This window comes from Pecten maximus, chromosome 13 (genome assembly GCF_902652985.1).
Source record: "Pecten maximus chromosome 13, xPecMax1.1, whole genome shotgun sequence".
In the NCBI taxonomy this organism is placed as follows: Eukaryota; Metazoa; Mollusca; class Bivalvia; order Pectinida; family Pectinidae; genus Pecten; species Pecten maximus.
The window spans coordinates 33107921-33124571 of NC_047027.1; the positions used below are offsets into that span (position 1 = coordinate 33107921).

Genomic DNA, 16651 nt, shown 5'->3' on the forward strand with positions numbered 1-16651 from the left:
TGACGGAACGAAAGGTAGCTACGAGAGCATAATGACAAACCACCCCCAGCCCGGAAGTAAGCTAACCAATAGAGAAAGAGCCCAACATTCCGCTGACGGGACGGTATACCTACTACATAGCTAACTATCAAATACTTAACTACATCCCGCTGACGGGACGGTAATTAGGGAGGATGTCCTCACCTGTATAACTACAGAAGCGGTGTAGAAGTATAGAGAGAACTGACCCCGGGTCGACAAAGCTTTATATACTGACGAGAATAGTCTCTAACCTAGTGATACCATAAACAAATCCTACAAGTCAAACGATTGATCCCCGGGTAACCAGATGACCAATCAGAAACGGCCTTATAAATAAGACCACTTCCGCCAGCATGGCGGCGAAGTAGGCATAACAAACAGGCGACAAGCGCACTGCAACAAAATACCGGGATTATATGGCCATAATAACACCCGGCACAACAAAAATGGAACCAAAAGGTAACACACTATTTCCCCTACATGGCTAATACAACGACACGACCAAACAAAGGGGTAAAATTCCTAATTTAATAACTTATTAAAAACCGATTCCGCCACACAACAATAACAACATGCGTCTACACATATTTATAATTTATTGACATCTTTGGTGGTAGGACATTAAATGATACACACTATAAACACTATATATATACATAGAGTATGGCTACGCTATTCACTCAAATTTCAAAAATCGAATCAAACGTTATATTTCCTGTCTATGCATCCGCCAAATGGATCCTTCCGAAAATCATACCTATGATATTGTAATCTGCAGTCAAGTGTCAATCAAATGTTATTGATAATCTTCCAGCACCATAGTTATTTTTTAACTCTTTGCTAGGTTGAACATGTAGAAAAAGATGTTAGTGCTACTTATATATCATAAGAAGCCTTTCAGCCTCTCGAATGCCTGAATTCAGAGACCCATGTGTCATTGACATATAGACAGCATCGGTAGCCTCGCCGGCAAATAGTACGACAGGCTTGTTGTTCTTGTCAACAAGAGGTGAACTCAATTTGTGGATACAATTCGTTGAAGCTCCCGTTCTCATATATGTGTATGAACCTCTGAATAGTCTGTTCGAGAACCAAGTGGTCTTATAGATCGAGTCAGGCTCCGACACAGTTGGGTCGTTGAGAAACTGTCTCAGAACAGCTGTCAGTACTCGTGCAATAACATCGTCGGGAGTAGTTTCAATGTCTTTTCCCGCCTTGCCACACAACCAGACTTCCAGTGTATTTGGATTAGTAACAAAAGAGTTGAAAGCATACAGACATCGAGTCCAGTCTGGTAGATTGTTGTTTGAACCAACATTTTCGTCTCGCCAAACAAGCTTCATATTTATCCCTAGGTTCCAGAACGGTGTTTTGTAATAAAGGATAACTTTGTTTGCTACCCCATATCCAAGCTTTTCTATCGACTGAACCTTTTCCTGTGGGAGGCCAGGATTGAAGAGGATTTTATGGTTTTGCTTCAGAACGCCAAGAGAGGTAGTCACTATCACGCTATCCGCCGTGTATATCTTCATGCCGTTCCTCGTCTGGCAGCGAACTTTGACCTCCAGAGGATCGGTGTAATCGATGTTGACAACTTCCGTTTCCAGATGGATTCTTTCGTCCGTTATTGTATGTGCCAATCCCGTTATCAAAGCATAATAACTGCCAGCGAAAATGTTATTCTTGCCAGGGGTGATGATATTGATATCAGGAACAACTTGCAACGATATGTCATCTAGACCAGCACCATGATTTTCTTCCTCCACTTTCATAAGAGTTCTGAAAATGTCCCTGAATTCATCTCTGTCCTCATCAGGCACTGAGTGGAGTATCTGTTCCAAGTAGTATCGCATATAATCCTGCATGGTGCGATAAGGAGATTCGCGTATTTCTGAAGATTTGTAGATGTCCTTTATTATTTTTCTGAACTCATCTATTGCTCGTTTTACAAGTTCGTTTTTACACGATTTCCCATTGGAAGCAATATAACTCCCATTGTATCTGCAAGAAAAAATAAATGTTGAACATCAAATACATTGAATTATATTTAATTATAATAGAAACTCATAACCTGTTACAGGAGGTATGCTGATTTTTGTACTCGTGTTAAAATAATGTAGTAGATATGTATTTAGGTTAAGATATTACATGCTTTGATGTACATCTAAAACATTACCTTAAACTAAATTTGGGTTCTGTCCCCTAGCCGAGACATACCAGAGTCTTTAAAAATGGTAGTTGCTACTCCTGCTTAGAGCTCAGCATATTTGGAGTGGGACGACTGGTTTGCCCGTTGTCAGTATAATGTGACCTGGTGGGGTGTGCTGCTGGGTGTCTTCGGCAGTATGCTTCAGTGAGGTAGCACTTTAAATCGGCAAAAGTTCCGGCCTATCACAAGGAGACTTTACACGAACATACCGCAGCCTCCCAAAACACACATACGCACTCACCACACACATGCATGTCGCACGCACGGGAGGCCGTCGTTAAATGACCTTGGATGTTAATAGGACGTTAAACAAAATAAACCAAACCAAACCTTGACTTTCATTCAAGGTAACAGGTGTCAAATATGCTAAAAAAATTAAACGACTTCTTCTAAAGAGCTAAAAGACCCAGGGAGTTGATATTGGTCCTGTAGCATGCTGGGGTAAAGGGCTACCAAGTTTGTTCAAATGAATTACCTTGACCTTCATTCAAGGTCACGGGAGTCAAAAAGGCTAAAATCTTTAAACGACTTCCTCTCAATAACCAAGCGTCCCAGGGAGTTGATATTAGGTCTGTAGCATGCTGGGGTGAAGTGCTACCAACTTTGTTCAAATGAATGACCTTGACCTTCAAGGTCACGTCGATCAAGTATGCTTAAATCTTTAAATGACTTTTAGTGAATAGCCAAAGTGCAGAGAGACATTATATTGGTCCTGTAGCATGCTTTCAAATAACTGCAGGATCCATATATGAAAAGATCACTGCATTGCAGGTGAGCGATTTGGGCCCATTGGGTTGACAATTGACCAATTGTGTCTTTATTTATAATATTCCCTGAGAGAAAATTAATCGTACAACGATATAGAGATATAGATTATTGAATTTAAACGAGTAACAAGTAGAAAACGAATAAAAATGATTAAAAGAATCAATAGGTGCAATGTTGATAAACACGGCTCTGCGAGCTTCTTGGCTCTTAAAAATGATATCCTATATCTGACCATAAAAAGGGTTTCGTCAACTTACTCATCATCTTCAACAGCATTTTCCATGAGGTTCAAGGTTTCGGCTAGGTCATTGACCGGGCCTTTTCCATGTATCCAAGTTGCGCCTAATTCAACCACCCCGTCACCAAACCGTTTAGAGTGGATTCTTCCGCCGATTCTATTGTAAATTAGATGTACTAATGTAAAAGGCAGGTATTCATATTGTCTTTTGTCTATGTACTTTTTTCGCTGGGTCAGTATTTCTCATTTGTTAAGGCCCATTTTTATTTCCTGAATTCTCCTGCCCGTCTACATTTCAACATTATGGTACTTAAACAGGTCATTCGAGGTGCAAATAGCATTATCTTTAGTATTTATGTCAATATCTCTGAATATACTCTGATACTAAATATTAACCTCATGATTTTTCACAGGGAATACGTAAATCTAAATGTTCGTGACATCTTATTAGTGTCAACGTCGTTAATGTACTCAATACCTACTGTTAATTTGTGTGTTAAGCTTTTTTACGTTCTATCGACAGTTTCAGTCGTTAAGGACCAAACAACATTGTACTCGCGCATAACCATGCGAGACCGAGTTATATATACACATGCCCCAGCCTAAGACGAGTAAAAGTGACAATTCCGCTTTTGCGGCATGATCTGCTTTTGCCTAACCACTTACCCCCGAGAAATCAAGATTACATCAGTAATATCAATAGCTACCTTGTTATCTTGATTAGAATCATCAGTGAACGATGATCAAATTACACTATTTTTGACTGTTGAGCGAAAGATATCTTGGTCAGTGTTAAATCTAATTGTTGTTAATAGGACGTTAAACAAAATAAACCAAACCAAACCACATTCTTGAAGTGACCGGCCAAAAAGCAGGGAATGTCTTCGACACCAGTTTGATGGGTCTTTATCGTTTAAATTGCATAGATGAGACTAGATAGTGTTGGGATTTCATGGGTTGTTGAATTTAAATGAACAGGTAACAGGTAGTTTTTTTGCTAAATAATTTGAAAAAGTACAAGTATACTGTTACTAGAACTTGTTTAGGTCCAATAAAGTTGTTATATTTTACGAAAGGTCATCGCCTAAGTTTACAAATGTATTCCAACCTGCAATATTTACAAGAAAGTGTACCTTTTGTCTGCTTCCAAAACAGTGACACGTACTATTCCGCCTTTGATGAGATGATTCCCAGCTGCCAGTCCAGCCAGGCCTGCTCCTATCACTAGGACGGATGTGTTTTTATTAGCCATTTCCTGCATACAAAAGAGCAAGATACATAAACAAGAGATTCTAGAGGGATCTTGGCGCCCACCATTGAATGATCTGTATAGGTTCCATGTCAGATTGATCTTTTTTTCTAATTTTCTCTTCCTCTAAGTCTTACTAATCTGTGTAAATTCAGAAACAGCCCTCTAGTACTTTTCAAACATGGGAAACCTATACACGTATATACAATTTAAGATTTAGCGATAATGGCTGACTGTCGGCCATGTTTTTTTCGGATTGGTCCCAAAATGCAATACCTGGGACCAAGGGGAACCTTGGTTTGGTTTGGTTTGGTTTATTTTGTTTAACGTCCTATTAACAGCTAAGGTCATTTAAGGACGGCCTCCCGTGCGTGCGACATGCATGCGTGTGGTGAGTGCGTATGTGTGTTTTGGGAGGCTGCGGTATGTTCGTGTTAAGTCTCCTTGTGATAGGCCGGAACTTTTGCCGATTTATAGTGCTACCTCACTGAAGCATACTGCCGAAGACACCCAACAGCACACCTCATCCGGTCACATTATACTGACAACGGGCGAACCAGTCGTCCCACTCCAAATATGCTGAGCGCTAAGCAGGAGTAGCAACTACCATTTTTAAAGACTGGTATGTCTCGGCTAGGGTACAGAACCCAAAGCCTTCCTCACAGGGGCGAACGCTCAACTAAAGGCCAAAAGTGAGGCATTGTCAAGGGAGACATTAGGAAGAAGAAAGTTGTTCAGAAAGAAGAGAAAAGATAAGATCCCAAAATTAGTCGCCTCTTACGATCATGCAATGGGGGCAGCAGGTACAATTCTTACGCCCTACCTGCAGGGACACCAAGGGGAACCTACATATGAAATTTGAGAAATATCCCTTCAGTACCTTCTGTAAAATAGCGATAACAAACTTCAATTGTCAAAATACAAGATGGCTGCCTGTCGGCCATGTTGTTTTCCTATTGGTCTCAAAATGCAATATGCATAACTAGGCACCGAGGGAAACCTACATATGACATTTGAGAAAGATCCCTTCATTGCTTTCTGAGAAATAGCGATAACAAACTTCAATTGTCAAAATCCAAGATGGCTGCCTGTCGCCATGTTGTTTTCCGATTGGTCTCAAAATGCAATATGCATAACTAGGCACCAAGGGGAACCTCTATAAGGGATTTGAGAAAGATCCCTTCAGCACTTGCTGAGAAATAGCGATAACAAGAATTGTTTACGGACGGAGGGACGGACAGGGGGACGGAGGGAGGGAGGGACGGACCACGGACGCAGGGCGATTTGAATAGCCCACCATAGGCTAAAAACATGATTTGGTTTATTTTGTTTAACGTCCTATTAACAGCTACGGCGAACATCCACGCAGTGTCAAATGATGCATAGGAAAGAAGAAAATTGTTTAAAAGGAAAGTATGCTCCAAAATTTAGTCATTGCGCATGCCCATTTCGTTGCTCACTAGTGGTTTAGGTTACATTGTTGTAAATTGATGTAAAATATACATTGCTGTACAGTGTTGCAACTTCTACATTCCGATAACGTCACATTGTTTACAGATCCCGCGTTGTGTCTGCACTGCCTGACACGAAAGCTTCATTCTGTGTTTTTTAGTGTTTTTGTTAGTTTTCTTTTATTTCAATTGATCAGGTATGGTAAAACAACTTCAATCAATATGAGGTGTGAATGTAGTTTTAAGTAAAAACGGCATGTTGCGCAAAAGACTTCAACTTTCACTTTGTCAGTGCATTCGTGATCGCGGCTTAGATCGGCTTTCATGGCAACAACGAGGACGGTGGTTTTACCAGTGTCGAATCACAAACTTGTTTGTACAACCGAAAACTTCTAACTATACCTATGTCTTTAGAAATCATCTGTAAATACTTAATTGAATGTATTACGATCCATTGCAGTCGTCTATCAATGTGTGTTTGTTTCTATATGCCGATTTTGATACTTTAAACACTGAATAGTTCCAATATGGAAGCGTGAACATTAACGCTTGCTCTATAAATCGCGTGAAGGTAATTGTACGAGAACAACGAAAAGTGCTGTACATTCTTACGAAAATGACAAACATCGTCAAAATTATTAAACAAGGGCCCGTTGGATGGCTACAACATACGCCCGCCGCAATATTTGACACTTGGGAGGGGTAGTTTCACAGGTTGTAATGCTTTAAAATGAAGTATCATTGTTGAAAAGTTGGAAGGAGATATTGATACACATAATTAGATCTATTCTCTAATGAATAAATCAATTTATGAAAGTAGGACCGCCTTTGGGCTACTTAGGGGTTGTCTGTTATATTTTGGTGTTAATCCTTTGAAAATTACCGGAACATAACTTTCAACATCAGCCCGAAAATACGTTTTCGCATAGAGCATGCGCACAAGTCTTTTCTGTCACGGCCTGATCACAGTTATCAACGAAAAAAGACTCACTTGGAAAAAAGTTTAAGTATTGTTCTTAAGTAAAGGTAAAAGGTTGTAAATTTTTTGGTTATGGTGGTATGAATACCTTTGTTTTTAGTTACGTATCATATTTCGTGCGGATGGCAATCGGTTTCTGAGATATTTCCGGATTGTAGACACAAACTGATAGTCTACAGGACGACCTCGTGTGTCACCCCACAAGGGCGAGCGCGTTTTGCCCCGATTTGTTTGGTCAATTACGTGGTGTAAAATTAGAATTCATTTAACAAAATAGAATAATAATATTTATTTATTTGGTACCGAGCGAAGGGCGAAGATATTTATTTAAAATTTGAAACCATTTAGACAAGTCTTCTCACGGTCTTCAATTTTTTAGTACATTTAATTCAATTTACATTCCGTTCGGAAAGGACAGGGGAATAGTGTCCGGTTGTTGATTGAAAGTTATATTTAGTGTCGAGTTACTCGTGGCGAGCGTAGTACAGTCTATTTATAGAACACAGGTTATCTTTTGAGTTGCTATCGAACGCACCTACCTGTTGGCTTCCGGCGGAAGGTACAGGAGAATGTCTGGGAAGTGTTGACACAATGTGTGGTGTTGGCTAATTATTAAGTAGTCATCCGCCAATTGATGAAACAATTTAATAATGATGAATGAATTATCGTTAATTAACTCTCTCGTGTTGTTGGTATTACAGGTAAGTTGTTAAAATCCTGTTCGTTAGAAAGGATTTGCAGTCGTGAGTATCGATATCATTCCGAATAATATACGGACAAATTAAATCGTAACATTTATATTCATTTTGTGGCAGTTGCCTTTTAAGATTTGATTACACACTTATGGCACTTGATTAATGGACGAGTTTATATGCAAATTTGATTTAGTTCGTGCGAACCATATCTTTGTATTTACTGAGTGGTTTAAAGTTATTACTGCGACGAGTACCATACTCTACATGTTTACAATGTACTTGTTGGGTCCATTGTGTGGTTTTACAAATGTAAATAAGTCATATTCTACACATGTATACACAGGCATTCAGCTTTTTACAGTGTGTGGTTGTTTATATATACGTTCTAGTAATTTCGGTGCTAATCTTTGTTTATTTCACACAAATTTTTAGGTATGCCTAGGTCTAGCAAGCGTTTGAGGGGCAAGCAACACCCTTATGTCCCTGCCACTACTGCGGTTGAAGTCGAGGATTCAGTTCCAATACAGATGCAGACCCCTCTAGCACCAGTACAGACTCCAGTCCAGCCTTCAGTTGTGGTGCCACACCATCAGGCACCATCAACACACACCTTTGAGCAGACAGAATATCAGCATAATCAGGCGGACAGTACTATGACTAGACTAGGTATAAACGTTACCAATATTGTTGACAATGTCATCGATCTATCTAACCCTTCGCCACTGCTTAGTGTGTGTGATGAGTTAGGTGTTAATGTTCCCTTGAACATCAAGGAAAAAATATGGAAAGGGGAATTTTTGGATTTGGGCTTGTTGTTAGCAACTGACTCAGATAATTTTTCTCAACAGCCACTTATTGTGAAAAATGGATCTCTTCAATTAGGAAATATTAGCAAGCGCAAGATTGGGTCTATTTATGAGTGGACCGACAGTTTCTTAGTATTTGCTAGCATATTTTTGGCTAAATACCCAGCGAGGACACAGGAACTTTTGAAATACATAAACACAGTTCGTTCAGCGCACACTTCTTTCGGGGGGTATGGTTGGAAGAACTATGATAGTCAGTTTAGACTGCGTCAAGCGAGTGATCCATCTCGCTCATGGGGGACTATTGATGCTGAGTTGTGGCTGACTTGTTTAGGTCAATCATCATTTGGTCTGCAGCAAAATAGGGGGGTCCAGAACTGGCCTACTAACAACCAGAAAGTTTGTTATGCTTATCAGAAAGGTGCTTGTCAGCGTTTCAATTGCCAATTTGCTCACTTGTGTAGTAGGTGTTGGGGTTCGCATCCAAGCATGAATTGTTACAAATCCGGCTTTGCCCAAAACCCATTACGAGGCGCGGGTAATATGAATTTCTCTCGTCCTCAAAACCCAGCGTCTATTCGCCCTCCCAATCAGTCCAACCAGTTTCCTTTTCGACCAAGGAACCCACGACAAGGTTACTTTAACAGGACAATTCGTCCCTCTAACTAATCAGGTTGTTTGTTCATTAGGATTTAGCCCCATTAAAGTGCCAGTTTTAAGACAAAAGATTGAGTCATATCCATTGAAGGATGTAGCTATGGAGTTGTCTGATGGATTCGAGAATGGCTTTAGGCTTCACTACCAAGGTCCCAGACAGGCATTTGAATGTAATAATCTTCAGTCAGCAAGGTCTAACCCAGATCAACTTGTAGAGAAGCTTAACTCTGAAATTAATCTTGGCCGTATAGCAGGCCCTTTTAAGGTAAAACCTTTTTCTAATCTTAGAATTTCACCCATAGGTTTGGTTCCAAAAAAGTCAGGGGGGTGGAGAATGATTACCAATTTGTCTTACCCTAAGGACTTAAGTGTAAATGATTTCATTAATCCTGATTTGGCAACAACATCTTATACATCATTTGATAAAGCAATAGAGATGGTATTGAAGTTGGGTAAAGGTGCATTTTTAGGAAAAAAGGACATTAAGTCAGCATTTCGTCTCTTACCAATTCACCCAGATGACTTTGTATTATTGGGTATGAAATTTCAAGATAATTACTATTTTGACAAGTGTTTACCTATGGGTTGTAGTATTTCTTGTTCACTGTTTGAAAAATTTTCTACCTTCCTGGAATGGCTGGTTATTGATGAAGCTGGGCATGACACAGTCGAACATTACTTAGATGATTTTTTGTTTGGAGGAGCAAAATCTGAAACTGAGTCACTTGCAAGTTCAGGGGGTACTTGTCAATTACTGATGGACACTTTTGATGGTCTATGCTATGAACTTGGTATTCCAGTAGCTGATGAAAAAACCGAAGGCCCAACTACTTGTTTGTCTTTTTTGGGTTTGGAAATAGACACTATTGAGATGGTAGTTAGAGTTCCATTACAAAAGGTGCAGGAGGTTATTAGACTCGTAGATCAGATACTTCCAAAAGCCAAGGTCAGGTTGAAGGAGCTACAATCTTTGGCAGGTAGTTTGGCATTTTGTACAAGAGCTATGCCCGGGGGAAGGGCATTTTGTAGGAGGATTTATGGGGTGATGTCCGGAGTATCTGAGCCCCATTATTTTATCCGTATTACTAAAGGTGTTCGTGAGGACTTGCAGACTTGGTTGGAATTTTTCAAGCACTTCAATGGTATCTGTTACATTTCTGAAGCTAATTGGTTATCCAATGCCGATTTGCAATTATATACGGATAGCGCTGGGAATGCTGGGCTCGGCTGTGGGGCAATATTAGGTAACCAGTGGTTTGTTTGGGCATGGCCTAGTCATTGGGCGTATAGCGTCGTTATTAGAGACATCACCTTTTTAGAATTAGTACCAATAGCCTTAGCTATTTGTGTTTGGGCAGATTCGTTAAAGAATAAAAAGGTGATTTTTCACTGTGACAACTTAGCTTTAGTGAACATTTTGAATAACAAAACTTCAAAGTCAGAAAGAGTAATGAAACTTTTAAGACCATTGGTTATTCTTGCCTTGCGAAAAAACGTTCAGTTTAAGGCGAGACATGTTCCTGGAGTTTGTAATTCTGTAGCAGACGCTTTGTCTCGTTTTCAGTGGTGCAGATTTCGTCGGCTAGCACCTTGTGCCTACCAACTACCATGTACAATTCCGCAGGAATCATGGGACAGTTTAAAGCTGAATTCCATTCTCTAATTTCAGCATCGCTAGCTGATAACACTAAACTTGCATATGAAAACTCCAGACGGGTTTTTGAAGGTTTTTGTTTGCAGTTTGACTTAGAAGTTATTTGGCCTCCTCCTTTGTCTCACTTGGTGAATTTTGTTCTTTTTCTGTCTAGTAGAGAGTTAGCTCCATCAACAGTCCGAGCTTATATTGCGGGTTTAAGTTTTTACTCCAGATGTAGTTTAGGTATTGATAACACAAGTAATTTTCTAATTAAAAAATTGCTAGAGGGCATGAGGAGGTCGAGAGCAAAGCCCGATAGTCGAGCTCCTATTACAATAGACATGTTGCAAAAAATGCCAGTAGCATTATCGCGGGTGTGTAGCTCCCAATTTGAAGCTTCATTGTTTTTATCTGCCTTTTTGTTGGCATTCTTCGGTTTACTGAGGGTAGGGGAGTTAGTAGTATGTAAAAGAAATGCGGGCAAGGTTCCTCAGATCAGTGATGTCATACTTCGGCAAGAAGCAATTGATTTGATTATTCGTTTTTCTAAAACTGACCAAATTGGTCGCTCTACAAAACTAGTTATTTCAGAGTCCGGTACAAACCTTTGTCCAGTGAATGCCCTAAAAAAGTTCTTGAGTATTCGTCCGAATATTGGGGGCCCTTTGTACTGTCATTTTAATCAGGATCCGGTCACCAGATATCAATTCACATCTGTTTTGCAAAAGGCATTGAATTTTGCAGGGTTTGACATTTCTAAATTCAAAACTCATTCATTCAGAATAGGGGGGGGGGGGGGGGCTGCTTTGCAAGGTCTGGATGGTCAAGCTATTCAGAGGCTGGGTAGGTGGAAATCGGATGTGTATAAGAAATATGTGAGGATATCAGGAGGGGGGAGTTCAATGGCTTAAGTACATGCTATAACTGTTTAACATGTGCTAACGGTCATTTAAAGTTTTCAGATCCGGTCAAAATCTTCATTGTTGGTTCATCAATTGTGAAGCGTGCACAACATCATGCGCAACTCAGTCCAATTGGGCAGCATTTAGGTCTGTATAGCAGTAGAGGAATACAAGTATTTTGGCGCGCTCAGGGGGGTTTGACAATTGATAATTTAGTATATCAAGTGAATGAACTGGCTCGAATTTCAGGTACCCCTGAGGTATTAGTGTTGCATTGTGGCGGGAATGACATCGGCCAGGGTGCAAATACATGGGAGTTGTGTAACTTGATTGTTGGAAATTTGACACACCTACACGAATCATTTCCAAACACGCTCATTGTTTGGTCTCAGATTCTCCCAAGATTTAACTGGCGGAATTGGCCTGCCGAATGTCACCATTGGTGCGAAAAAGCTAGGGTGCGAGTTAATAGAGCAGCAGTTTCATATATTTTGAACCACTGTGGGGGTGCTTACATCAGGTACCCAGCTTTGAATTTAAATGCTCCGCATATGTTTCGTTTGGAGGATGGGGTGCACTTGTCAGATCTAGGGAATGAAGTATTTTTAGATACAATTGCGAAGGCTATTCAGTTCTTTCTTCATTACAATAAACGGATTTTCCCCTTCTAACAAATTTAAAAGAATTCCAAAGCGACTAAACGAAGTTAAAGTACCCAAAATTAAAAGTTAAGGTAAACAATTAAAGGCAACTTAACACAGTTAGGTAGTCAAGTTAAAAGTAAGTAAACAAATAGTTAATATTGTCAAACACCCTCTCCCCCCACCCCCCATACACGGCACGGCTGGTTTGTCGATGTTCAGGGCGCCTCGCATGTCCTGGCATGTTGGCGGTGGCCTCCTTTACTTGTCGTGCAAGCCAATGAGGCCATTTGGCGGAACTTCGACAAACACTAAAGTTATTGGGCCTGTTGGAGAACCTCAGGCAGTTATTGGGCCTGTTGATGAACCTCAGGCAAGTTATTGGATTGGGCCTGTTGGAGAACCTCAGGCAAGTTATTGGATTGGGCCTGTTGGAGAACCTCAGGCAAGTTATCAGAGCATAAAGAATTAAATAATACTTTATAATTTAAATATGTAAATATTCAAGTTTAAATTTAGCGGAAGTGATGTCATATTATTCCGGTTGTAAACCGGAAGTGGATATTTAAGAGTAAACTTGGTGACTATATTGAAATTTGACACTATTGTGAAATTTGAGTCTTAATGATATTGATGTATAAAATTGGATTTTGTAAATTGGACATTGCCATTATGCCTATGAGGCGTGCATGTCAATAAAGCCGTGGCCTTGAATTGTCTATTTGCGAGTCTGTTATCTTTTATAATTAGATTTATTCTCTAATGAATAAATCAATTTATGAAAGTAGGACCGCCTTTGGGCTACTTAGGGGTTGTCTGTTATATTTTGGTGTTAATCCTTTGAAAATTACCGGAACATAACTTTCAACATCAGCCCGGAAATACGTTTTCGCATAGAGCATGCGCACAAGTCTTTTCTGTCACGGCCTGATCACAGTTATCAACGAAAACCCTCCCTCCCTTCCCTTTTATAAGTATTTGTGTATTTGTGGGTGTTTCGTGGACATGCTGTTGCTCCCCTCTTTTTTGTTTATTTTTTTCAGGTTCTTTTTCATGATCAGCTACAGATGGGGGTACAAATAAACATTTGCACAATTGGAAAATTATTCGTAGTCGGAACTCTTGACTTGTGAATTTATTCTTCTAGGATTGTCTGCTGGTTACCCTCTGGTACATATTCGGTATATTGATTGACGGTTAAAGTGTTATTTACACAAATTCTCCAAGTTATCGCGGAACTTCGACAAACACTAAAGTTATTGGGCCTGTTGGAGAACCTCAGGCAGTTATTTGGCCTGTTGATGAACCTCAGGCAAGTTATTGGATTGGGCCTGTTGGAGAACCTCAGGCAAGTTATTGGATTGGGCCTGTTGGAGAACCTCAGGCAAGTTATCAGAGCATAAAGAATTAAATAATACTTTATAATTTAAATAAGTAAATATTCAAGTTTAAATTTAGCGGAAGTGATGTCATATTATTCCGGTTGTAAACCGGAAGTGGAAATTAAAGAGTAAACTTGGTGACTATATTGAAATTTGACACTATTGTGAAATTTGAGTCTTAATGATATTGATGTATAAAATTGGATTTTGTAAATTGGACATTGCCATTATGCCTATGAGGCGTGCATGTCAATAAAGCCGTGGCCTTGAATTGTCTATTTGCGAGTCTGTTATCTTTCATAATGGTGTGTAGTCGAAACCGAAGGGCAACTTTAAATTATGAGATGTATATATGTTGCAAATATGGGAAACCTTGGTTTAGACAGAACAAGACAAAAATTAGTTATGTTTATATACAGAATATATACATTAAAATAACCTCTTTGCAAAGAATCAGACTCCTAATACCATTATTAAGTGAATGGTGAGCAATTACAAAATCATCAAAGGGGAATAACTCCGCAAATAAGTATGCGACACTCCGGCTCATCAAGATGTATATTTGTGTCAATTATGGAGAGCCTTGGTCGAGTAGTATTTGAGTTATGGTCCGGACAAGTAAAACCATCAAAGGGGAATAACTCCGCAAATGGTATGTGACACTCCGGCTCACCAATATGTATATTTGTGTCAAGTATTGAGAGCCTGGGTCGAGTAGTATTGGAGTTATGTTCCGGACGCCATATGTGCCCGCCCGCATGATAACATAATACTTCCCGTCTTTTGTCGGGCGTATAAAAAGAAGTCAATTAATCGGCACTTTGTCAATTAATACCAGTTTATAACGCTTATAACGTACTTGTACGTGAATAAATAGAAGAATGTACAGCACTTTTCCTCGGTTTCTTAGTACGATGAACAAGTGTATCACGTTTGTTTGTAAGGCAAAATACGTTATTTGGGTGCTCTGCCCATATTTACCGACCAAGTGTTAATGTAGTCCTTCGTGCCGACTATGCGACAATACGAGGACCGACGAAAACATCCCGATAAGGACGTTGGACACCTAACATTAAAACCCGGTCAAGGAAACAAACATAACTGACGGGGAAATTATCAAATAATGCATTTATTTAAAAACATAACGATTTTAGTTTTTTTTTAAATTACATATCCAACATTAACACACATGCGTGCATTCGAACGAGGAGAGGGTCGTTTATTATTGTTTAACGTCCTGTCAACAGCTAGGGATATTTAAGGACCACCTACCATGTGTGCAAGATGAATTTGTGATGGGTATTCGTGCAACATGGACAATAATACCGCCATGCATATACATGCAGGATATTAAAATACTTTTTTTCAGATTGCCACAATCATACTCACCTGATATCTCAACAAAGTCTGGTGTGATGGCGAGGTGGAGGGAGACCTGATGGGTACGTCTGTGGTTGAGGATAAATCGGTCCTGCCTCTTCGCTGTTCAGATATCTCTGTGCACCATGACTTTAGTTTTTTATACATGCGCGCGTAAATTGTCGGATTAATTTCCGAATGTTTATTATCACGTATTCCCCTTCAGAATCCGCTAATTTACTGTATCTTTAATGTAATGGAATTGATGTACCGCTATATATAGCAACAGGCAGGTATTAAATATAAAAATATTCAGATATATTCATAAATATTATTGAGCAATAGATAGAATAGGTGCTGTATAACAACTATAACCAATCTCAAATAGCTGTTTATTGTCTCAAGTTCTCAGTGAATTTGTAGCCGCCAAATATTCATTTGGATTTCATGTATTTCAATTGCGAAGATCGAAAGATAAAACAATCTGTATAAGAATAACGCGATAGTTTCCCTTCAGATAGATGCACCTGTGATTTGGTTTGGTTTATTTTGTTTAACGTCCTATTAACAGCTAAGCTCATTTCAGGACGGCCTCCCGTGCGTGCGACATGCATGCGTGTGGTGAGTGCGTATGTGTGTTTTGGGAGGCTGCGGTATGTTCGTGTCAAGTCTCCTTGTGATAGGCCGGAACTTTTGCCGATTTATAGTGCTACCTCACTGAAGCATACTTCCGAAGACACCCAGCAGCACACCCCACCCGGTCACATTATACTGACAACGGGCGAACCAGCCGTCCCACTCCAAATATGCTGAGCGCTAAGCAGGAGTAGCAACTACCATTTTTAAAGACTCTGGTATGTCTCGGCTAGGGGACGAACCCAAAGCCTTCCTCACAGGGGCGAACGCTCAACTAAAGGCAAAAAGTGAGGCATTGTCAAGGGAGACATTAGGAAGAAGAAAGTTGTTCAGAAAGAAGAGAAAAGATAAGATCCCAAATTTAGTCGCCTCTTACGATCATGCAATGGGGGCAGCAGGTACAATTATTACGCCCTACATGCAGGGCCAATACACCTGTGAAGAAACAACAAAATACATTAAAACTAAAATCGAATTGTGATTACTACACTCCCTGAAATATGTATGTATGTTATGCTTGCCAGCAAACTAACCATTATCCCACTGTATTTTTCCCCTCTACTATCAGAACTCTTTGACCATAATATGGTTTTTCCTGCCCTGCAGGTAGGGCGTAAGAATTATACCTGCTGCCCTCATTGCATGATCGTAATAGGCGACTAAATTTGGGATCTTATCTTTTCTCTTCTTTCTTAACATCTTTCTTCTTCCTAATGTCTCCCTTGGCAATGCCTCACTTTTGGCCTTTAGTTGTGCGTTCGCCAATGTGAGGAATTCTTTTGAAATATTTCAGTAAATGTGATTGACACTTTTTGGCCCGACCCATCAGTCTAAGGGATCAGTCAGGGCCAATATGTGCATACCATTAAGCATGAAGTCATCCCATGCTGATAATGTTAACACATTTAGAAGGAATTTCAAAACAAATAAAACAATTGATATTCAAAAATGTGATTTCCCTACAACTATAGTAAAGTTTATCCCCTCCCATGGGGCAAACATGAGACTCCAGGGCTAGGAAA

At 39.8% G+C, this 16651-nt stretch overlaps 1 protein-coding gene across 1 annotated transcript; it reads right to left on the reverse strand.

The window, feature by feature from the left end:
* Positions 1-893: 893 nt before the first annotated feature.
* LOC117340681 (spermine oxidase-like) lies at positions 894-4488 on the reverse strand. Its single transcript, XM_033902445.1, has 3 exons — positions 4370-4488; positions 3256-3393; positions 894-2022 (listed from the first exon to the last, which is right to left on the reverse strand). The coding sequence occupies exons 1-3, from the start codon at positions 4486-4488 to the stop codon at positions 894-896; spliced, it is 1386 nt and encodes a 461-aa protein (XP_033758336.1).
* Positions 4489-16651: the final 12163 nt, after the last annotated feature.

What these genes read in the sequence shown, in the direction of transcription:
- LOC117340681 (XM_033902445.1), bottom strand. Translation starts at nt 4,488, where the DNA reads ATGGCTAATAAAAACACATCCGTCCTAGTGATAGGAGCAGGCCTGGCT. An exon ending in GTTTTGGAAGCAGACAAAAG is followed by an intron (nt 3,394 to 4,369) that starts GTACACTTTCTT and finishes AATTTACAATAG; the next exon opens with AATCGGCGGAAGAATCCACT. An exon ending in AATGCTGTTGAAGATGATGA is followed by an intron (nt 2,023 to 3,255) that starts GTAAGTTGACGA and finishes TTTTTCTTGCAG; the next exon opens with ATACAATGGGAGTTATATTG.